General features: G+C 33.8%; 2 protein-coding genes and 2 pseudogenes across 4 annotated transcripts in view; 3 read left to right on the top strand and 1 right to left on the bottom strand.

The window, feature by feature from the left end:
• Positions 1 to 25453, bottom strand: part of LOC308641843 (olfactory receptor 5W2-like) — a gene marked incomplete at both ends in the record, with an annotated part of 231545 nt that overhangs the window by 163040 nt on the left and 43052 nt on the right. The gene's annotated exons all lie outside the window — the stretch shown is intronic.
• LOC308634960 (olfactory receptor 5I1-like) lies at positions 2140 to 6039 on the top strand (annotated as a pseudogene). Its single transcript has 2 exons — positions 2140 to 2190; positions 5215 to 6039. The product of its transcript is annotated as an olfactory receptor 5I1-like (transcript).
• On the top strand, positions 11314 to 12240 carry LOC308639215 (olfactory receptor 5W2-like; the record flags this gene model as incomplete). The annotated part of the gene is made up of 1 exon (XM_081277382.1): positions 11314 to 12240. The coding sequence occupies one exon, from the start codon at positions 11314 to 11316 to the stop codon at positions 12238 to 12240; it is 927 nt and encodes a 308-aa protein (XP_081133508.1).
• LOC308639132 (olfactory receptor 5W2-like) lies at positions 22046 to 22978 on the top strand (annotated as a pseudogene). The gene has a single exon. The product of its transcript is annotated as an olfactory receptor 5W2-like (transcript).

Raw genomic sequence — 25453 nt, 5'->3', positions numbered from 1 at the left:
TAATTGACAGGATCATCTATCTTCAATTATCCTCACCTAGAGAAAATATTTTCTCCTATATAAAGTTTTAATTTGCATCACACTTACCCTATAAATATATAAGCAGAATTAAAAATCCATGTATGTCTTATAGTTAAATGTAACAGAAAATTAAATAGTTCTAAATGTCCATACCTATGTATGCTGACAATTGTCTTTGGTCATGGAGCATGTAGAATAGTAGCTACCAGTTGCTATTGATAATGAATGCTTTTCATGAAATGATTAAATAAGTGAATTGATAAGTGAATGTTACTTTGGTTTGCTATAGTATTCTAGGGGAAAATACACACACACACACACACACACACACACACACATATATATATATATACATATACATATATATTGGCATCATAAGCAATGGAAAGATTATGTGCAAATGTGCATAAATACTTCCTGCATCATAGCCTTCCAAAAGCTTATGTGCATTTACATCTCTTCTTAGTAACTCTCTGAGAGAGTTTCTGATATAATACAATTTCCTTTGTCAAATGGTTTTATATTTTCACATATTTCTTCACATTTTATATAATTTCTCCAAAATAATTTTCTTTAGATTTTTTTGTTTCTCTCTTTTCCACTCTCCAAATCCACTCCTATACCTTTGCATATTTTGTAAAGAATGCACTTTCATGAAAATGCAAAGGAAATGTTGGAAGCTATTTTTAGGATTTTGTGAAGTCCACATGGTTGCCTTTCATTACTTTATCTAATCTTTCATACTTTTAATCAATTCTAAATTGTTTATGAACTATTTGAACTGATATTATAGAGAAAAGTTTCTATCAATAGCACCATAAATGTTCATCTACCCAATACCTGATTCTCAAACAGCTCTTTTCATTGATTTTTCTTTAATGTTGCTTCACTTAACTGAAAATTATTCTATTCTATAACTTTTGTATAGTTGTAAACATGTATAAAAGTAGTGTTACCTCCTGTACTCTACATAGTTATATTTCTCCTTCATTGATTCTTATGCACTTTTAAATATCTGACATGTTTTTTTACATATTGTTGTTTACTGTGTTGATGTAAATATGTATACATATATCACTTGCCAATTAATGTTTTATAGTAAAACAAGAATTTGGCACTTGGTTCATGAGAATGACCTTGCTGATATGTCTGTAATGATAAAGATGAAGATTATTATGGTCATTTTTCAAAATTTAGTGAATCAGGATTAATAATGTCATGGATATACAGTTTTCATAGGAGTTCAGAAAAATGAATTTTATTCTTCATTTTTGTGAGGAAGTGTTGACTCATTAAATTTTATGTAGTATGTTTTCCATAACATTTATAATGTATTCTTTCTTAACTCCCAGGACTACTATAAGTTGCAAATATCTACCTGTAATGGAAGTAGCAAAAAAAAAATTCAAAAAACTTTATTAAAATTGTTGCCTCTATTTTGATAAAATTTTGATAAAATTCTTGGAGGAATTATTAGCTATTTTGTATTTTATATTTGAATTCATTGAGATAATCATTCAAAATAAAGAGATGTTACACATTATCAGTTACTCAAAATAATAAGCCTACTCATTCACAACAATTAGAGTAAGTACCTATTTTTCACTATTGCTATGAGTTTAACATTGCAATATGCTCTATGCCCCTGGTAAGATACTATTTGAAATCAATATGTAAAACCCATCAATTAATATCAGATTAGGTCTTGAGTCCTGAGAAACTTAAAAAGCAATACCACAGGTGTAGTGTTGTCCAGTGCATCAGAGATCAAATGAAGACCCTCAATAAATAGTTCATCCTTTTCATTGGGATATTGTGATAGGAAAAGTGTCCCCAGAGATGCTCATATCTTATATCTTATGACCTCTGAAAATACATTTTATGACAAGTGCCTTTACACAGATGATGAAGTTTTAAATCTTAAGATAGAGAAAACATTCAGACTCAATCTAATCTCATGAGCTTTTAAAAGACAAAGAAAAAGCATGAAGAGTTATCAAGGAAAAGAAAGAAGCAAAACAAAAAAAAAAATAGAATGCATATACATTATAAGTAACAAGATGTATATATATTAATAATAATTTGTTTATTTGTGAAATAAACTTAGTTTTAGAGACTATGAATATTATTAAAAGATCTGCTAAGTCCCAAGATCTTCCGGGTGTATTGGTGAGTCAGATAACCAGAAGGGCAAACGGTTTAGTTCCACTGTCAATCCAATGTCCTCAGAACAGAAAGAGCAGATGGATGAGTTCCACTCAAAAGTGAATAGGCCAGAAACCCAGGAGAAGCTCACACCTCATTCAAATCCAACAGATGAAGAAAAGCTCTGGCTGTAGTTTGCAGAGAGAACCATTGTTATATGCCATCTTCAACTGACTGGAAATGGCTTTCCCACATTAGGGAGAATAATGTGCCTTGATCAACAGAACATTATAATGCTAATATCATCCAAAAACATCCTCAAGGAAAAATATCTCAATAATATTTTACCAAACATCTGGGCACACAATAGCCAATTTCCAATTTAACATATAAAATTAACCTTTACAGTAAACAATTAGGTATAGCATCATTGTGTGTGAATGTCGATATGTAACCAGATTCTTTGTGTCCTTTTAATCAGTGAGCTGGGAAGCCTATTCAATGAGCTGCTTATACTGGATATTATATTTTTCAATGCCATGTGATTATTTTCCATGAATTCCAATTCCTTTGTGAATTTCATTATCCTTTTATCATCATTTCTCTATTTTTTAAATCATTTCTTGAAGATATTATTTTGGGTTGTTTAAAGCCGTTAATTGTGGAAACTTGTATTTGTTCTTAGCAAATTTCCTCTTGTTTATTGATCATAAGGAGTTTCCTATTTTTGTAGTGAGAAATTTAATTAATTTATTATTTGTAATGTAGTTTTAGAAGTTCCTTTCAGTTCTGGGTACAATTAAGTGTTAGAACACTTACATAGCAGGTATAAGACCCAAGATTTGATCTTCAGTACCACAAAGAAGAAAGGAAAAAAGACAAAGGTTCTAAGATTTGATACACAGAGGAAACATAAGTAAACTGACATAATATATATGACATTATATAAACTGACATTATATGAAAAATATGAGCTTATAAAAATATTGGAATTCCACCAATGACACTTAGCACCTAAATCTTATTGTTTTAGTATAACTATGAATACAATTTGTATTCAAGCAATTCCATTGATGACCTGCCTACCTTAACTGTTGTGGCTTTGCTATCATATCAGGATCTTTGACATAAGATGCTTCCCTCTGACTGGTCCCCTTCTCTCAAAGCTCCTGTTAATGCCAAATACTATAGAAACCTCTAATTGGTTCACCCCTTAAGGACTACAAAATACATAACATCTTCAGTATAGGGGATTATAAGTAACTTTATTGAGCTTTCATAAGATACCTGACACAATTTAAATACAATAGACACATTTTTAAATATTTGATTATTTTCAAACAGTCTCAGCAATCAAGAAAGCCTTTTGCAGAATTCCAAATTTTATTAAAAACACCACCAATAATAACAAAAGTAAAAAGTAACCATTCAAGCTATCATGAACAACAAATGTATTACTGTCCCCAATATGCTTTTAGAGAAGAATCACAATGATATAAATCCCATTGTCTATTACCTAGGTGTCAGTTGAAAGAGTACATGCTTGCAATTCAATTATTAGCATTCCTATAAAATGCATGTAAAAGCCCAAGTTTTAATTGTAAATCAATTCACCTGGGCAATCAGAAAGTAGTTCTTACCTGGAAAAGTTGTTTCTGTAACCATGGGGCTGGCCTGAATGCTACAAAATATCAACTTTTATGTATCTGAGAGCAAAAACCACCAAATTGTGTCCCCAATAGGTGGGGAAAATGTATTTATCACTTTTTCTTGTTTTTGCAATGTAATCAACTTTGTGTCACTCTGTGGCATAGCTTCTGTAGGTGTCTAAAGTATCTTTTGAGACAATGAGATGGCTGAGTGGTTGAGGTGATGGGCTGCTAAAATACTTTTTCCTTAAATTCATTTTTTTCCTTTTTTTTACAGATGAAAGAACAAATGCACGATTGCCTACTTAGTAGTTTGAATTAATTTATTTTCTTACCAGTGATATTCTTGTTAGGGTATTGAGGAGATTTTATTGAATCTCAGTATTTTGATTGATCATTTTCTTAAATCCATTTAAATATGCAGACCCACAGTTTACTCTCATCCTCTACCTTCACTCACCTGCCTTTTATCTTCCCCTTTACATTTCTCTAAAAGGAATTATTAGATTATTAAAATAAATGATCAATGTAAGTTTAAAGGCTACAAATCTGTTTCCAGTGATCCATTCTCACATCTGATATTTATTGATGTCTATTTTTCTCATTTTTTTTCTTTGTGTGTTTGACGATGGATACTCATTATGTTGCCCAGTCTAGTCTCAAACCCAAGGGTTTAATGATCCTTCTGCCTTAGCAATACCACATTGCTGCTGCCACCACACTTGGATTCCTCATTAGTTTTAATTCTAATTCATAGACATTTTAAAACACAATTAGGTAGAGTATGTTTAATTATTCCACTACATTCATAGTTTTAAAAGATGCATCATATTACTATATATTGAATGAATTATGAAAAGAATAGAAAACTGTTCTATAATTAGTGTTCTAATTCACACAATTTATTTCTTATTTACATATATATGTATATATAATTTGTTTTATCCATACATTAATTTATATTTCCTTCAAATCTCTCAGCCAGCTCTTGCATCATATTGAAGTAAAAGTGTAAGCTAAATTATACACTAATCCCTGCACACAGGAAACCAAAACATCCAATGGTAAACATTGTTGCTAATCAGAAAAATAAAATAAACATGACACCATGAAATTTTAACTACTAAATTTTGGTATATATTTTAGAATTTCTGTTTGACAGAAGTTAGGGCATGGTATCTTATTTGATTATTTGTATTTTTGTTTTTATAAAATAATTTTATAAATGTATTAAATTATTTTTCTCTTTCCATCAATATAACACTTCAGCATATTAGAATTATCATAAAAGGAAAGCAATAAAGAGGTTTGATGCAGTCTGGCTGGGCACAGTATAACCAAGCCTCCACACAGCCTTGTAGGTTCAAAACAGAGGTTGAAATTGACAGGTGAAAACTAGGCCTTGGTCACTGAATTTATTCTACTGGGTTTTCTAACTTGCTCTGAACTGCAGATTGTTCTATTTCTTGTATTTCTTATATTATTGGTATGGATTGATGCTGTCAATCAGGAGTGATCCATACCTTCAAAGCTGGTATTTTTTCCTAAGTAACTTACCCTTTTTGTTATTCCTTAGTCTTTGTGCCCAAAATGCTGATCAATTTCCTCTCAAAGACCATATCTATTTCCTACTATGGGTGTGCCCTGCAGTTTTATTTTTCTGTACTTTTGCAAATATCGAATCCTTTATCTTAGCTGCCATGGCATATGACTGCTATGTTGTCATCTGCAACCCTTTACTCTACACATGCATGATGTCACGGGGCATCTGCATCTGGCATCTGACCGATCATCTTGTCCTACGTTGGAGGCAACATGAGCTCCCTGGTTCACACATCCTTTGCCTTTATTCTGAAGTACTGTGACAAAAAGTTGTCATTAACCACTTTTTTTTAACCTCCTGCCCCTGCTTAAGCTTTCCTGCAGAGACACATCTGTTAATGAGTGGCTCCTCTCCACATAAGGCAGCTCAGTGGAAATTATCTGCTTCTTCATCCTCATCACCTCCTACTTTTTCAGCCTTTACTCAGTCTTAAAGATCCCCTCTGTTGGTGGAAGGAAGAAAACCTTCTCTACCTGTGCCTGTCACCTGACCCTGATAAAATTATTTGTGTTCTACACCATTATCATCAAAGTGCTGAATCTACTGGTTCCTAGTTTGAGGAATAATGATGTAAGAGATGCAGCTAAGAAATTTTTAAAATCAAAGATAGTTTCTTTGTGAGGTATATGTTTCAAGATTAAGCCAAGTTTTCAAGTAAAAATTCTTATTAGGAATTTACAACAACTCTACCAGGAAAGACAAAATGTCTGATTAACCTGTTACTCTCCTTCTATAAATGTGCTATCAAGTACTGTTTTATTTACTGACTTTGGTAGATATGTGCACAGCAAAAAATGGAAAAGAGATCACACATATGTTCCTTATCTAAAAATGTTGAAAGTTACAAATAAAATAATTTAAAATGAGAACTTTAACATATGTTAAGATAACCTTTAGAGGAGCATCTTTTCTGCTCTTCCTCATGTTGACTGTGGTCACCCTATGGTGCTCGGCTAACAGTCCATCTAGGCTACTGCCTCATAACTGACATCCCGGTGGTAATGACTTGAGACTTCATCAAACACCTTTTAGTTGTTGGTGGTGCTGGGATTGGATCCAGGGTCTCACAGATTCTAGGCAAATGTTCTACCACTGAGCTTCTCCTCCATTTGGATGTAGCTTGTTTTAAATTCAGTAAAATGCATTTTATAATTCCAAGTTACAAGTGAACATTAAAAAGTTTTAAAATTGCTTTTATGGAATAAACTGTTAAATTATTATTAGCTTGGGCTTTATGTTAAAATGAGTTATATCATGTTGCCTACATGAATAGAGTAAATTCTTCATAAAAAGTGTGAATGGTGTTCAGGTGTGATGTATAGGACATCTCCTTCACAAGGGTAGATTACTAAGTGAGAGAACCAGCTTTCCTTGACTTGAATGCCTTTTGGTATCTGGCTACACAATAGCATTTTTAGAAGGTTATTTAATAATTCTCTCCTTCATTTAAAATACATGCAAATGGTGATCATTAATTTTTACATGGTTCACTGTATTAACAGTTAATTGCTGCAAATAATATCTGGGTAACTTTAAGCACTTAATAATTGTTTCAACATATCTCCCTCTAATTTAAATGCATGCATACCACAGGAATTCCACCTTTATGTATATCTATAAAGCACCAAATGACAAGGCAATTAGTAAATAGAAGTAAGACCAGTTGAAGGGGAATAGGGGCAGCCAAAAGGACACGGAAAGAAGCCCTGGGGATTGAAATGGAACAAATTATATTTCTTGCATGTATGTTTATATCAAAGTGAACCCCATAATTATGTATTACTGTAATGCACTGATAAAAGCATTAAAATATTTCTCTCTGAATATATTCTATCCACACCACTTCAGTTATCTTTTGCTGTGTAACCACTATCCTGGAATATATTTAGGATAACCATGAGAGGGGCAACTTTTCTGCTCTTCCTCATGTTAACTGTGGTCACCCTGTGGTGTTCAGCTGACAGTCTAGGCTACCACCTCATAACTGACACCATGGTGATTGTGGATAGGAAAAACACCCTCATCTCATTTTCTTTCCCTCCCCCTGTAGTCTCAGAGCAGGTCGTGTGATGTACAATGACGTCAGCATTTAATGGCTGAGAGATCTAATTTGTTAAAGGATATAACTGGCGTGACATAGAGTTATCTGTTCCATCTTTGTTGGTTGAGTCAATTAAATGACAGTGAAATGCCAAAGGATGAATAAAAAGCCACATGTCTCTAAAAGAAATGTGTCCAAAGTGTATAGCCATCTTAAATATGACAACACGGTCATTGACCCATGTAGAATTCTGAAAGTTCTCATTTTAAATTGTTTGATTTTTAACTTTCAACATTTTTAGTCAAGGAACTTATGTGTGATCTTTTTTTTTTTCCATTTCTTCATGGAACACATATCTACTGATGCCAGTGAATAAAACAGTACTTGAATAGAACATATATAGAAGGAGAGTAACAGGTCAGTCAGACATTGTGAATGCAGGGCAACTTCTGGAACATTTTGAAGTAGCCCAATTTAATTAGATACCACAGTGGTAGACCAAGATTCAAGGTACGTAGAGAAGTTTATTACTTTTTTTCTGGGAGAGTTCTTGCAAAATATCAAGGTCAATCTATCAGTAAATCTTAATTTTGTGAAGAATGAATATGGATATCAACAAACTAAATCATTTGTAGGAAAATGCAGAACTCTGTTATATTTCAACAAATCATTATTCATGCATAATTCTTAAAGGAATTATTTTTACATGTATGTATACTGCTAGTATAAAAAAAAAAACCTGCAAAGGCAATGTGCTTCTACTCTTTTACACTGCAGTCCATTATCAACAGGCTAATATAGTTAATAGTAAATATTTGGTAAACAAATATCTTTACAAATTATTTTATTAGTGACTGTAGGGAACATGAAAAAATGAAACATGAATATTATTCCTAAAACTTTATTCTTAATTGAATAAATAAAGCTTAATTTAAAATGAAAATACTGTTTTAATAAGCTTTTTCACTGCTGATACTTAAATCCCTGACAAGAACAATTTTAGAGGAGGAAAAGTGTATTTAAGGGCTCAGGGTTTCAGATATCTCAGTCCATAGAAGGGTGGGTCTATTCTTTGGAGCTCATGTGAGGCAGAATATCATGGAGAAGGAGTATGGCAGAGGGAAGCTGCTCACATGATGATCAGAGCACAGAGAAAGAGAATCCACTGGCTAGATATAAAATGTGTACCTTAAACAGAGCCCCCAAAGCCCACTTCCTCTAGCTATATTCTACCTGCCTTCAGTTACCACTCAGTTAATTCCACCAGGGGATTGATTCACTGATTACCCAATCATTTCTCCTATAAACCTTCTTGTAATGTCTCACATAAGAGCTTTTGGGAGACACCTTACATCCAAACCATAACAAGTAATAAAAGTAGAGAATGTGAATTATTCATACAATATGAGAAATGTGGATAGATGACATGTGGATGGGAAATGGGATTATGACAATACTGGATGAAAGTGACCCTTAAAGTTTCCATGAAAATGAATGTTTACACCATTACTCAGAATATCTTGAAATTGATGAAAGGGCAAATAAAATGTACTATAAACATAAAAGAAATTTTTTTTAGCTATGAAAGGGAAGGAAATTCTGTTACTTGCTATGCAAAGGATAGATTTCAAAAACTGGTAAAACAAGTGAAAAAGCAACACAAAAGGCCACATATTGCGTAGTTCTCCTTATAGTTGACATCCAGATTAGGAGAACAAATGGGTTTAAAAAGTAGATAGAGGCTGCCAGGGACTGAGGGGAGGGGCTAGTGGAGTGACCACTAATGGGCCTGTATTTCCTGCAGAAGGGATGAAAAATGTCCTGCAAATGGAAGGTAAAGAGTGCATAGCCTTCCAAACATAGTCAAATCCACAAATGTGCTTTACTTTAAAGTGTAAAATGTATAGTTTATGAATTATATCTCAATAAAAAGCAATTAGATGGTGAAGGATAGAGCTGAAAAAAAATGAAAGAAAAGATGAACAACAGAAAGAAAGTGGAAATGATTAAATAAGGGCCTATTAGTTTTATTGATTCAACTTCATCAGGACAAGGAAGATGCAGATTATATTTTATAATGTAAAATAGGCACATATTCTATGTATTCTATAGGACAAATTAGTTTGCAGTTTTCATTTTGACATATATCACTCAGTGACTATTTTCAAGATTTCAGTTTAACATGTACTAAAGATGTTCATGTATTCACAGGGGAAAAGACAGGAACAGAAATGTAATCACATGGTTGCATTATTTCAAAACCTTAGGGAAGTAGCTTCAGAGAGTTGGAGTCCCAAATGCTGCCTGTTATAATACAATGGTATCTTCTCAGTGCTCAGTTACCAAAGAACAGCTAACCTCAGGTAAGCTCCTAAGTTTCCAAATTTAAAACTATAAGGTTAAAAAAAATACTGTTTTGGAGCAAAAAGGGGGGAGTTTTGCAAATGAATCAAGCTATGATTTCTTATTCTGTAATTTCATAAATTTTGAAGTCTAATGATAAAAAATGTATTCTTCTAAAACCTGGAAAACCCTGAGTGAACTTGAACTTGATAGCATTCACAAAGTAATATTATATTTATTTTATTTATATCTAGAATTATAAGCAAGCCTTTACTTATTTTATCATTGTGTCAGTATATACAGGAAAATAAGGGTTTTTAAACTTTGATCATTTAATCAATTCATCATATAGGCACTCCAGTAATAAGAAAGCATATACATAAAAATATACATATATCCATTATCCACTGTCCACATGTACTAGCACAATTAAAAATCATGCACACATGTACATGAATACATATTCATAAATACAAATACACTTAAAGAAACCTACATATGTAGAACTATTAATTGTCCCTCATCCTATTTTCATTTTTAAATAAATATGTCCTTCTAAAAACCTGATAGAATGCAAGTTTATGTGTTAAATTATGAGAGTTCCATAATTTCTGTTTGAGCATTATTTTTTCAGTAATTAGGAGGTCTTCCTTTTGTCCACAGATTATATTTACAAAGGGGCACTGAATCTTATGTCAATCTAATACATTTCTTGGGAAGAATAAAAAAATACTTTTATATTGTGTCTTAAATACAAAAGAGCACATAGACCAAGCATAGTACTCATTGTTTCTAAAACTCACACAGTGGTCTTTAAAACCAATCACTACTTTTGATTAGCAAAAATTGTAACATTTTTATATCTAGAAAAATGTTTATAAACAGCAAATATTTAATATTTGTATCACTGCCTAAACTGTCTAAGGAATTTGACTGTGTTTATCAAACATTATTTTAAAAATTCATGGAAATTTTAGTATATCAAATTTTTTTTCATAAAAAGGGAAGATAAGATCCAGAGATATTAAAGATATAGAAAGTCATGTACTCATTAATCACAAAATATCTCTCCTGCTATATAGTCATGTCTTACTTCAAGAGCATAAAATGTCTTTTTGTAGAGTAGAACACATGACTTGATATTTTTCTTAGAATAAAAAATTACAGGGCTGGGGTTGTGGATTAGTGGTAGAGTGCTTGCCTAGTGCATGTGAGGCACTTGGTTCGATCTTCAGCATCACATTAAAAAATAAATAAATAAAATGAAGGCACATGTACATCTACAATTAAAAAAAGTTACAAACACAAATAAAATACAGATCCATGAACATCAAAAATGTTTTAAAAAGGTTACAATGTCTTTTTATAGAGTAGAACACATGACTTGATTTTATTTAAGATAAAAAATTACAGATGTAAAATGTGCTCTGTCTTATTTAAATTCTGGTAGAAAAAGAGGAATCAAATATGTATTTATTATGTTTGGAACATTTAGACAGGAGATGAGAAGAATGGACAAGAAAAACTGTTCATCCTTGAATGATTTCATTTTCTTGGGAATTACTAGTAATGCTGACCTCAAAGTGGCCCTTTTCATCATGCTTCTCGTGGTTTACCTCATTAATCTTCTGGCAAACCTTGGGATGATCTTCTTAATCAGAGTGGATCCCCAGCTTCACACACCAATGTACTTTTTCCTCAGCCACCTCTCTTTCTGTGACCTCTGCTATTCCACAGCAGTTGGGCCCAAGATGCTGGTGGACATATTTGCCAAGAACAAATCAATTTCTTTCCTGGGCTGTGCTCTGCAGTTCTTGACCTTCTGTAGCTTTGCAGATTCTGAGTGTCTGCTACTGGCAGTGATGGCCTTTGATAGGTATAAGGCCATCAGCAACCCCCTGCACTATGCAATAGACATGTCCACTAAGGTGTGTTCACTGTTCATGGCTGGGGTTTACCTCACAAGCCTGGCAGATGCTTTGATACACACCACATTAACCTTCCGCTTATGTTTCTGTGGGTCTAATGAGATTAATCATTTCTTCTGTGATTTACCTCCACTTTTCCTCCTTTCTTGTTCTGACATACAAATCAATGAGCTGGTATTATTCACAATTTTTGGATTCATTGAACTGAGTACCATTTCTGGAGTCCTGGTCTCTTATGGCTACATCATCTCATCAGTCTTAAAGATCAGCTCTGCTGAGGGGAGGCTCAAAGCTTTCTCCACCTGCACTTCCCACCTAACTGCAGTTGCAGTTTTCCAGGGCACTATACTCTTCATGTATTTCCGGCCAAGTTCTTCCTACTCTTTAGATCAAGATAAAATGAGCTCACTGTTCTACACGCTTGTCATTCCCATGTTGAACCCCCTGATTTATAGCCTACGCAACAAGGATGTGAAAGAGGCCCTGCAAAAACTTAAAAGCAAAATGTGATTAAATAATTTCAATATCTATACATATGCGTATCTATTTTAAATGGTTGTTTTTTACATTGTATTTCATGATATGCAAGAAACAAAATTTCATTATATAATTTAATTTAGTTAAATGTGTTTTTGTATTAAGGTATGATTGTAAATAAATGTTGTAGATCTCCATGTGTGATGTTTCTTTATTTCTCTTGAATTAATGTTTCTGATCCTTTCATGTTTCAACATTTCATATGCCAAATATTTCATTAAATTCAATTTTTTTCAAAATTTAGAAAATGATTTTGCTAATTCACTTTTTGTACATTAAAACATTTTACATGCTGCTGCATATTCAGTAGTTTATTTACAAGTGACTCTTATATTCTATGGAAGTAGCAGACATTAATTAACTGAGCACAGAAGAAATTCCCAATGACCTCAACACAGTATATAAAAATACAGTGAGATATAATCACATGGAAATATGTAAGACACTTTTCAGAGTGCAGGAAAAATGTCTTCCTTCCATGGGTTTATGGGCTCTTAGATCTAAAAAGAATTGCAATAAGAATTGGAAGTGATTGTAGTTGAGGTTTTGACAATAGAGAAGTTTTGAGGTATGTGGGTTGATACCACTGAATCCAAACACACTGGCATGTAAAAATCAAGAAAAAGCGTTTTGATAAGTAACATTATATATGTTCATTGGAATTCACAATAATCAGATCCTCATCACCTCTGGGAAGTTTTTCTTTGCTTTCTTTCCAATCTCTACCCCAACCCCCTGTAACATAGAACCTCTTAAGCCATATTGCCCTTTTTCTAAAGCAATATCTCCAGTACAAGGATGTAAGCATATTTTGGTCAAGTACTGAACTTCCAACCTGTTATCCAAATCACTAGCCTCACACTGGGGCACAGAGTGGGAAAACAAAGAAAAAATAAAATACAAGAGAACAGCATTTTGAGTGTTTACCATATATTAATAAAGCAAAATTAACCAATGTTATGATGTGTGAAACATACACACAGGCTATTATTTTAAGAAAGTATATAAAATAGTTATGAATATTGAGGTAATAACTCTATAAAGACATGGATATTCATTTCCTCAGAAGTAAAGAGCTCACATCTGTGTGTCCTTGATAGTTGACATTTCAATTCTCTGCTCTAGTTGTCTGAGGGTTCATGTACCAAGTTATCTCTTTGATGGAATATAGACGTGGCCACTATTTGAAGGATTAGATAACACATAGGATATTTATAGTTATCCATTACAACTACTGAAACTAAAATCAATGTATATCTCAGGTTTTAGAGCTGCTAGGGTGTGTCATCCCTGTCTTAAATATTTCAAAATGTTGGTAAAGCCCTTAAGTGCCTCTGTTTTCTAGGTCATACGTACAGTCACAGTCAGGAGATGATATCATGAGAGAGTATTTACAAAGGATTTTTGCTTTATTAAAAAAAAAACTTTATGTGTTTCCACCTATAAATTAATTTCTGAATTAACTTCTGATGTTTTGAAATTGTGCATTCTGTATGTGGTTATATTTCTTTGTGCTTTCGCCCATGTGTTGTGACCCTAAATCCCCAAATGATATTACTATCACCCTCCAGCAGTGATAAATTTATGAGTGCAGGGAACTCAACAATGTATTAGTGACCTCATCAAATAGACCTGGAGATCACCCTGAACCCTTCTGCCATGGAAGACAGTGAAAACAGAGCTATGTCTGAATCAAAAAAAAAAAGGCTCTCCCCAAACACTGAATCTCACATTGCCTAAATGTTAGACTTCCATCCTCTACAACTCTAAAAAATAATTTGTTGTTTACAAGCCAACAATTCTATGGAATTTTGTTGTAACAGTTCAAATTGAACAATAAAATGGTGAAAGCATTGTGTGAAATATGTTGAGGTTTAGGCAAAGGGATAAATGCGGCTTCTCAATAACCTAAGGATAAAATTTTTCCATCCAACTAACTCATATCCCTCTCAGATGTTCACTTTTGTTAGTAATTCAAGCTTTATATTGGCCCTTATGTTAGATAAAGTGGGTGTGAAAAAAAAAAACAAGGAAAATTAAAGCCTTATGAAAGGATGACAAAAAATCTCATAAACATGTTTGTTAGTGAGTTTCATCTCTCTGAAATCTGTGAGGTTGAAAAAGTATTATTTGATTTGAAATTATTATTAGTGAATTCATAACTGAAACAGAAGTTTGGACAGATGGTCCCCATTGACTCTTCTGCTTCAGAATTCTAAAGAGCTATGAAATGCAGCACCAAAGACGTGGATCTATTACAGACTGTCTAGCCCAATCCTTATACTTCCCTTCTCCTCTTGATATCTCTAAAGCACCTCCTTCTTTCATGCCATCAAATGATTGGTGGCAAATATTGTTGAAATAAACACAGTAATGGTTATTATGTTCACAGGGTGAATAATAGAGTTGTTTCTTAATACTATAACACTTAAATATAATAATGCAAAAGAGATGGCATAGTGGTATGTACCTAAAACACCGTCTACTTTACTCTCTTTTTACATAACAGAGACTTAATCTAGATTATTTGCAATGTCCTTTCTAGGTGCCACATTCTGTCTCTATGAATTATGATTCTATTATGTGTAAATCCATTTCACTGTTTAAATATATTTTAAAAAATAACACTTACTTCATTGTTGTACAGAAGGATCAAGAACTGCATGGCACAGCTGAAGAATGGAGTTGACCAGGTCTTGGCAATTGAGCCTACTAGTATCCTAGCTCCAGTGGTTGTTCAGTTGCAGTTACTAGGAGAGAAGACGGTACTTTTGAAAGTTAGGGTATTTTTTACTGTGTATGTGAAGTTGTGAATCCAGACCAATTAAAATGACCATTACAAGGTTTGTAGTAAAATGAAGGAGATCAACAACAAGAAATATGCTAAGTGGTTTTTTGACCCCTGGATGTTCAAATATTTCCTAGAAAGTGAATTCACTCAAGGAAAAGGAATTTCCCCTTCATTCTTATTTATTCTCCTGAAATGCTAGAGATGTGTTCCAGAAATTTCTAGACAAAAAAATTTTACCTCTTCTTAACATTTGCAAAATGAGAATCTTTAAGTCAGAAAGGATTTATTCCAATATATTATATTCTCTATTCTCAGAAAATGGTTGTGTAACTTAGTGTTTTCATTATAGTAATAACAAAGCTGAGGTACTTAATGTTAAGGGGGAAAATTTAACGTTGGCTCATGGTTAAGAGGTTTTATTCCATTTGTTTTGGGCCTGTAGAGAAGCAATCATATGTGGTAGGGATGAGAATCAAAGGAATTTGCTCACCTCTTGAAGCTGGGAAGCCTAAAAGACAAGAAAGAAGAAGGGCTAGGGTCCCAATGTCCCCATCAATTGTACTTCCACATTACTGGAAAACATCCAAATAGGCCTCACCTCTTAAAGGATCCAGAACCTCCCAACAGCACCATGGGCTGAAGACCAAGTCTTTGCACATGGGCCTTGGAGGATGCTTACCCCAGCCACCACAAGCACCAATAACGTTATATATCCACTAATGTGACAGGTCTATGAAATTCTAAACTTGAGCAAGAAACCCGTTAATAGGACAGTGTTTCAAAGTGTTCGACCTCCTGACACTCACACTACCTACTTGGCATCATCACTACTCCTCTGTCAGGTTAAAAAAAAATGATGACATCAAATGCGATCTTTCTGTACAATCATACACAAACATTTCTGAACCCTATTTCTGTACAAAAGATAAGTTAACAACATATGTCTCTACCCCAATAAATGCATGAGAATATTTATAATAATATTAATGAGATAATAACTCAACTTCTATCAACAATACAGTAGATACATAAGTGATATATTTGTGTAAAGCAACACCTTACAATAATGAGAATGATGGCAATGGGCTCCTGCAGATGTATACTAAAAAGTTTTATGAATTTCACAGACACAAATAAAACTGTGAAAACAGTGCACACTGTAGGCATCCACTTACACATGGTTAAAAAAAATACCAAACTAAAATTTAATGAGAAATTTCAAGAATAATTATTCCCTGGATAGAATATCATATTGGCTTACGAGGGTGCTTTCAGAAAACTCTAAGGTTCTATTAGTGCTCTGGTAACTGATCTGGATAAGAAAGAAGAAGGGATAGGGTCCCAATGCCCCCATCATCTGTACTCTCACATTACTGGAACACATCCAAATAGGCCTCACATCACCATTACATCATAATAGTCCATGTTTTATTGTCAGACAATGCTCACTGAAGGAAAGAGCTCACACGCAGACAGCTGCCAATATAATATTATACATATTTAAAGAGAACTATGGCCACCAAGGAAGTAGTTCAGAAACAAATGCTTTTTCAATTGGCTTATTTCTTTTTTTTATTGGTTGTTCAAAACATTACAAAGCTCATGACATATCATCTTCCATACATTTGATTCAAGTGGGTTATGGACTCCCATTTTTTACCCCAAATACAAGTTGCAGAATCACATCGGTTACACATCCACGTTTTTACATAATACCATATTAATGACTGTTGTATTCTGCTACCTTTCCTATCCCCTACTATCCCCCCTCCCCTTCCCTTGCATCTTCCCTCTCTACCCCATCTGCTGTTGTTCAATTCTCTCCCTTGTTTTTTTTCCCCTTTCCCCTCACAAACTCTTATATGTAATTTTGTGTAACAATGAGGGTCTCCTTCCATTTCCATACAGTTTCCCTTCTCTCTCCCTTTCTCTCCCCCCACTCGTCTCTGTTAAAAGAAAAGGTTTATTAGGCTTATTTCTGATTGCTTATATTCTGTCACTTTCTTTCGTCGTTCAATAGAGCCATATTCAACAACTTAACAAATCCCTTTAAAAATATAATCATTCTGGGCTGGGGTTGTGGCTCAGAGGAAGAACGCTTGCCTAGCATGTGTGAGGCACTGGGATTGATCCTCAGCAACACATAAAAATAAAATAATGGTATTGTGTCCACCTACAACTAAAATAATGTCTATATATATATATATATATATATATATATATATATAATCATTCTATTATTAACAATTATCATGAGGCTGTTTTACTCAGGTTTTAAAGAAAGCATTGGAGAGAAGTTATATTTTCTGATGATGAGTCATGTTCAGGAAATCAAATTTAGGTCTTGCCTAAGTCAAGTGCAACTTGGAAAAAATTGTCATCCATCCCAAGAGACTGAGAATGCATCACCTGATAGGAAAATGGATCTAAATGAAGAATAATTTCCATTCCTTCAAATGTGCAACAGAAAAAAGAGCATGTAAACCTCTTGGGTAGCATAAATGTACCAGTGTCTTCAGGTTAATGGGTGTATAAAATTACAATTTATTAATTAGGGCTTGGCTTCAACAATACCCCTTAAAGCAGTAGATTTAGTGTATTTGTATCAGCCCCATCACTCAAAGAATAACAATGCATCACTAAGCAACTATAACCCTTTTCCCAAATTAATGATATTTTAATGATTTTAATTTTATTTAAACTATTGTACATCTTTGTGTGATCCACTATGGTAATTCAATTGGTGTATACAATTAATGTATATTAATCAAATAAGAGTAATAAGCATTTATATATGTTCAAAAATTAGACATTATTAGGTAGTGGGAAGTTCATACATTTCTGCTCATTTTGAAATACAGCATAGGGAGATTTATCCAATAAATACTGTGCTAAAGAATCAATATTGATACCTCTGTCAAACTATGTTTTGCTTAATATATAGACTAGGTTTCAGTAAAAATTATTCCAGGCTACTACCAGGTAAGACATGACACTGAAATTCTTTGCAGTATCTGTGTACATACATGGTCTTTTATTTATCAGCTCATATTAATTTTGTACATAGAAAATTATCATTTGTTTTAGTTAGAAAAATAGAGTATCACACTAAATGTGCTTTAAAGTACATATAAAATCATATAAATACATACTGTATATAGTTTCACATTAGAGTCAACATCATTAATCAACACATAAATATCTGTTTATACTGGAACCATTGACACATTATAAAATATCAGTCAGAACATGGCTCAGCCACTGGGGCACCATTTTTTTAATGTTTTATGTGATTCTTAGAATTATGTGATGTGGAAGTTCTCTGCAAACCAAAATTTATGACATGGAAATATCCAGTTAAAATGAATAACACAAATTATACATCAATCTGGCAGCTTCTCCTACTGTTTCCCTCTATACTTAATCTCTGGAAGAATCTATTCTAGGTATAGAGATGAGACTTGGATGACAATTCCATTGTCTGAGAAATATGAATTTCTGCACAAAGACTCACTAACTTTTCATGAAAGCAGACAAGATTTTTTTTCAGATCTCTCTCTCTCTTTCTCTCTCTCTCTCTCTCTCTCTCTCTCTCTCTCTCTCTCTCTCTCGTACTGTAGTGAGAAACCTAATGAGAATAGGAGTCCAAGTATGATGTTTTTGGAACTCCAGAAGTTTACTAATCACTCATGTATCTCACTTTTAGAATCTGTATGATAAGGTTGATAAGAAGCAGAAAGACAAAATAGTATGTTAAATATTATATATAGAAATAAGTTGAATGTGCTGGGGCTGGGACTCAGTGGTACAACACTCACTATCCACATGTGCAGACCTGAGTTCGATCCTCAGCACCACATAAAAATAACTAAATAAAATGAAGGTGTTGTTTTGAACTATAACTAAAAATAAATGTTTAAAAAAGGAAATAAAACTAGAAATAAGTTGAATAATGTGTGAAAGCAAATGGCATTTTGTAAGATATCCACAATGGTGTATAATTAAATTAATAACTTTGGTACTCATAAATTCAGGGCTGAATGAAAAGATTCTCAAAGAACACATTTACAGAAAAGACATTGGAGACATTTTTATGGTGGGAAGAATGTCATGTAAGATTAAGGTCTTTGTATCAACAAAGGAGTTAAATAAAGTCAAAGAAAAGGAAGATTGGCAAGACTGAAGGAGGAAGCATCCTCATTGTTGGCTGTACAAAAAAAATGAGTCTGCACAATAAATTATACTTCCAGTACATACTATAATTAATAATATGCAAAAGTTATTTTTTTAAAAAAATAAATCATGGGGTTTTCTTTGAAAACATCATACCAATATGCATTATTTTTAAAAAAAATCACTCAGAATATGGCACAGATCCTGGGGTTTTCTTAATGTTGTATGTGATTCTAGAATTGTGTGATGCGGAAGACTTATGCAAACCAAAGTTAATAATATGCAAGTATTCAGTTAAAATGAATAACACAGATTATGCATCAATCTGGTAGCTTTTCCTACTGCTCCCATATGTGATGAATTTCTGTAAGAATCTATCTTTGGTGTAGAGATGAGACTTGGATTACAATTTCCATCATCTTACAATTTCCAAAGTCTTAGAAATCTGAATCTCTGCACAGACTCTATAACTTTTCATGAAACCAACCAAGATAATTTTTTTCAAGGGGATATCTGTTTTTTTTCTATTACACTATAGTAAGTAACCTAATGAGAATAGGTGTTTTGGAATCCAAATATGATTTTATGGGACTCCAGAAGTGTACTGATTTACTCGAGTATCTCACTTTTAGAATCTGTATAATGAGGTTGTTAAGAGGCAGAAAGACAAAGTAGTATGTGAAATACTATATATAAAAATAAGTTGAATAGTGTGTGCAAACAAATGGCATTTTGCAAGAAATTCAGAATGGCCTATATTTAAATTATAACTTTTGGGTTCATAAAATATGTGCTGAATGAATTTTCTTAAAGAACACATTTACAGAAAGGAGAATAGAAACACTTATTGTGGGAAAAATGTAATGCAAGATTGAGATCTTTGTACCTACAAAGGAGTCAAATAAAGTCAAAGACAAGGATGATTTATCTCCCAACAGTCACTAGGTGAAAATAAAATATGATCTACTTGTCACTCAGGCACCAGAGATAAGGACAGACAGACTTTTACATCTTAGGTAAGTCTCTGAGTGGCTATGCTTAAAAGTAATATAAAAAATATGATTTGACTTACTAATGAGAAATTAATTTTGAAAGATATGTAAGTAAATGGTATTATACATTCTTACTCAAGTAAGAAAGAGGGAGAACATCCATTGGTGGCACACAGGAAAAAGTGAGTGTGCACAAAAAATTATACTTCCAGTATCTGATATAAATAATAGTAATCAAAAGTTATTTTTGAAAACATAATATTAAATCATGGGGTTTTCTTTGAAAACATCATGCCAATATGCATTATTAAAAAATAATAAGTCATTTTTCATGTGAACTAAGTTAGCAGAAATAAATCTTGAAATTTATTCATTGCTTGTTGTTGAATATATATAGTGTAACATTAAAGTATTTTAAAACACATACATTTACCTATTCATTACTCTGTGCTAATGACTTGCTAATGTAGAGGTACTCGCATAAGATGAGATACACAAACATTTGAAAGAGGACCAGCATGTATGTAGTAAGAGACTGAGTTGAAATGAGGGCAGTTGGTGTGGAGGTGAGCTGGATCATACCATGATTAATGAAAGAAGTAGCCTGTAGACTACCATTTGTCTAAAATGTAGTGCAAGAGGCTGTCTCAGAAATGAAGAAGCAGGACCTGGAACCCTACAAAAAAGGAATAAATTTTTGTGTTTCTGTAGATGTCTGATTTCATCAGATAGCTGGCAGGGTCATGAAAGCCACGAAGCGGACTTTTAAATAAGTCTGGGTCCATTTCTGACATTGATTAATTTGTGTAGGGTCATGAGAGACATGAAACAAGAATGTTAAATAAGTCCTGATCCATTTATGACATTGATTAATTTGTGACAAGGCCAAAGAAATAAAAGTTCAGTCTCTGCTGAATTTGTTTCAGTATCCTCAGGAGAAAATACTCAGAAAAATATCTAATTAATCATGTCTGAATAACACAAAGAAGTGATGGCAGTGGCTTAGGAGATTTAACTCCCAATGGCCACTAGGTGAAAATAAAATGTGATCTACTTATCATTCAGGCACCAGAGATAAGGACAGACAGAATTTCTCATCTTGGGTAAGTCTCTGAGTGGGTATGCTTAAAAGTAATGGAAAAATATGACTTGACTTACTAATGAGAAATTAAGTCTTGATAGATGTTTAAGTGACTGGTTTCATACCTTCTTACTCAAGTAAATAAACCCTCTGTGTAATGACCAATGATATTTTCCTGATAGACCTGTGGGAGTTTAAATGACTCCATTTGTCATTTGAATAAAGACTGTAGCACTGTTACTTGTTCATATTTTAGAAATCCACTCCTTTACAAAATCTTTCTCCAAGGGATGTGGTACATGAAAATTTAATTTTATTCTACTTTTATTCTAACATTAATAAAGGCAACACATTGCAAATGCCAATATATGCCAATTGCCCATCTACTGTTTTATTTAAGTCTAAAGTCATATAGTCAGAAATTATATAGAAATTTGAAAGCAAAGTTAATCAGTTCTTATGTTAGACTTTTTAGCTTCTTTTTAAAAATATAATAATGTTTCTTATCAGTGACACTTGTGTTTGTGTAGGCTATTTTCTGAAGGAAAAGAAAATAATATAAGTAATAATAATAATAATAATAATAATAATAATAATAATAATTAATAATAATAATAAATGTAATAAAGGAAATTAGGAAATGCCTCATAATAATATTTTTCATGTATGCATAAAGAGCAACTCCTAATCTATCATTTTCTTATTGATATCTATAACAGAGTATTTAAAAAACCAAGAAGAATGGACAGTGGAAATTGCTCAACATCAAGTCAATTTTTTCTCTTGGGAATCACCAATAACCCTCAGATGAAAGTGATTCTATTCCCTGTATTTCTAGTGGTTTATCTCATAAATGTCCTTGCAAATCTCAGAATGATCTTCTTAATCAAAGTGGATCCCCAGATTCACACTCCAATGTACTTTTTCCTCAGCCACCTCTCTTTCTGTGACTTCTGCTATTCCACAGCAGTAGGACCCAAGATGCTGGTCGACGTATTCACCAAGAACAAATCAATTTCTTTCCTGGGATGTGTTGTGCAGTTCTTGACCTTCTGTAGCTTTGCAGATTCTGAGTGTGTGTTGCTGGCAGTGATGGCCTTTGATAGGTACAAGGCCATCAGCAACCCCTTGTGCTATGGAGCAGACATGTCCACTAAGGTGTGTTCAGTGCTCATGGCTGGGGTTTACCTCATAGGTCTACTTGATGCTTTGATACACACGACATTAACATTTTGCTTATGTTTCTATGGGTCTAATGAGATTAATCATTTCTTCTGTGATGTCCCTCCTCTCCTGTTACTGTCTTGCTCTGACACACAGGTCAATGAATTAGTGATATTCATCTTTTCTGGTTTCATTGAACTGAGTACCATTTCTGGAGTCCTTGTCTCTTATGTCTACATCATCTCATCTGTCTTAAAAATCTGCTCTGCTGAGGGGAGGCCCAAGGCTTTCTCTACCTGTGCCTCCCACTTAACTGGAGGTGTAATTTTCCAGGGCACTATACTCTTCATGTATTTCTGACCAAGTTCTGCCTACTCTCTGGATCAAGATAAAATGAGCTCACTGTTCTACACCCTTGTGATTCCCATGCTGAATCCTCTGATTTATATCCTTTGGAACAAAGATGTGAAAGTGAGCATAAAAAAGCTGAAAAATAAAACTTTATTTTAATAAATATCCTACAAATACATATTATACAGAATTTCAAAATGGTGTTGTTGTGTTTAAAACCCACAATATGAGAAATCTCAGTAATGCATGGACACATACTAGTAGTTTCTAGTTTATTAAACATCCTATACTTCATTATGTGCCATTTATCTATCATCTATCTATCTATCTATCTATCTATCTATCTATCTCTCTATCTATCTCTCTATCTATCTCTCTCTCTATTTTTGTGGTGCTGGGGACCCAACTCAATGCCTCATGCATGCTATGCAAGCATTCTACCACTGAGCCATAACTCAGGCCTTGTGGCTTCAATTTAAATATGATATTCTTTAGTTTTAGAAAACTTTTCAGCCTGTATATATTGTAGTAAAATATCATTTATTTGGTGTAGATTTATGCATTTAATTATTCTAAGATTTATTGGGTTTTCAGTGTGTGCCTTTTGCATTATTGTGTGCATTGACTTTCATGACAAAAAAAATTCAATGCAAATGAGCTATCTATCCTATTGGAAACCAGAAAGAGTAACCAATTTAACTTACAAGTAATTCACATTTAATTATAGCACACCATGAAGTCACAAGGCCAGGTGATCTATTTAAAAGGAAATATTTCAATGTAGACTTCAATGAAGAAATGATTCCTTGTATTAGAGATGTTTAGCTTCAGATCTAAGCAATGATTAGAGATACAGTGGAGATATGGTTGGGAGAAAAAAAGGATTACAAATGTCTACCACGCGGCCTGCGCAGTGGTTTCATTAATGAGGTTCTAGGCATTAAGTTAGTTAGAAGAGATCAAAATAAAACACACAAACCAGTACCTTATTTTACATTGCTAGGTCCGAGACGGCTCGCCTCCCTGGTTCCCGCCTCTAGCCGCCCAGCAGGGCAGCGAGGATTACTCTGGGCTAGCAGGAGAGAGAGAGAGCGAACACGCCGGGGAGTAGCCTTTTATTTGGGGGACAAGAGATTCAGGGGAGAATTCCATCCAATGAAGGTTGAGGGGGGGCTGCACTCCAAAGTCAGGGTCAGTGATTGGGTCTCCAGGGTCAGTGGTCACGCACACCCCCACACGGATGGGCTCTCTCATCAGGAAAGGGTCGGGATAGCTCCGACACAGCCAGAGCGCCTCAGGCCCTTAACGGGAGTCACCCAATCACGTGTCAGAATGGCTCCCCACATATTCCCCCTTTCTTTTCTTAACAATGAGGCGGCGGTTCACTCTCTGGAGTCCCTGGATTCTTGATTGGAAGACTCGCCATCCTATAGTTACAATACAAAAGAGAATTAACAGCAAAGAGAATAATCCAATAAGGTACCAAGCGGAGTGTTTGAGAATATTTCCAGGGTTGAATCCATTTAACTCCTTCAATATTTGGTTAGCCAAGGAAGAAGGATCTGAAAAATCAGCTCTATTATTTTGAATGTCTTGAATATGGTGATGAAGTTCCAGAATATCCAAGCTATTATTACTATTTTGCCAAATACCTAATAAATGGTTTTTAACCTTCTCCCAATCCCAGAGAGAAGCATTGTACTTGGCAGCTGTAACACATACATACTTATAATTAGCATGGCATTTAAGCCTTTTCTTAAATTTTAAGGCTGAAAGTTCATTACCAATGTTTATAACAGTCGCCTCTAAGGCGTTTAATTTAGTCTCAATCTTTTCATCAATATTTACTTGGTTACGCAGAGCCTTGGAAGTATTTTGAGCTAAATTATTAAGAAATTTTGCATGCTGAATATTCTGAGACAATGTCAGAGATGCAGAGATAGTTGAGGCAATAAATGAGACCAGTGCTAAGACACCAACAATTATGACTCCAATAGCACGTTTAGGTCTTGTTAGCTGGGCATGAATCTGCTGTAAGACTTGTAAACCAGCATCAGCATACCATGGCTCTGAAATATTAGCAGGTAATAAAACAAAAGAGGGCTGATGAAGTATCAGCACTCCTTTTCCTCCATTATACCTAGAAATACAATTGGTTAGGTTGCACTTATTACAAGTAACAAAATATCTGTCATCTATCCATTTAACTTTTACATTTCCAATAATTAAAACATAAGGAGATTGGACACAGGCTCTTAAGCCATAGCAAGATCCCTCTTTACAGTTCTTGCCGACAAATTTTGGTAAAGGTTTATCTGTAAAATGTAAATACTCTGAGGCAGCAATTAAACGCCAAATATCTTTTTGAATACCTCCTTCACTATAAGTCAAAATATTACTAACAAATCCTGCAGGTGTCATAGCAGAATTTCTTCGTAATTGTCTCTTATCAATTTTTGGAGACCAGTCTAAAATATACCCACTAGCCTTAGACACCTTATGTTGTACAGGAAAGGTATTTACACAATCCATCCATTTAGGAAAGGTGCCAATTTCAACTGTAGAACTATTTGGACAGTGGTGTACCGGTGGAGGTTTTGCAGAAATGACTGGCTTGTTATGGGAAAGTCCCAT

Source organism: Spermophilus citellus (assembly GCF_964194105.1).
Source record: "Spermophilus citellus genome assembly, chromosome: 2".
Lineage (NCBI taxonomy): Eukaryota > Metazoa > Chordata > Mammalia > Rodentia > Sciuridae > Spermophilus > Spermophilus citellus.
This window is presented reverse-complemented; position numbering and strand designations above follow the sequence as displayed.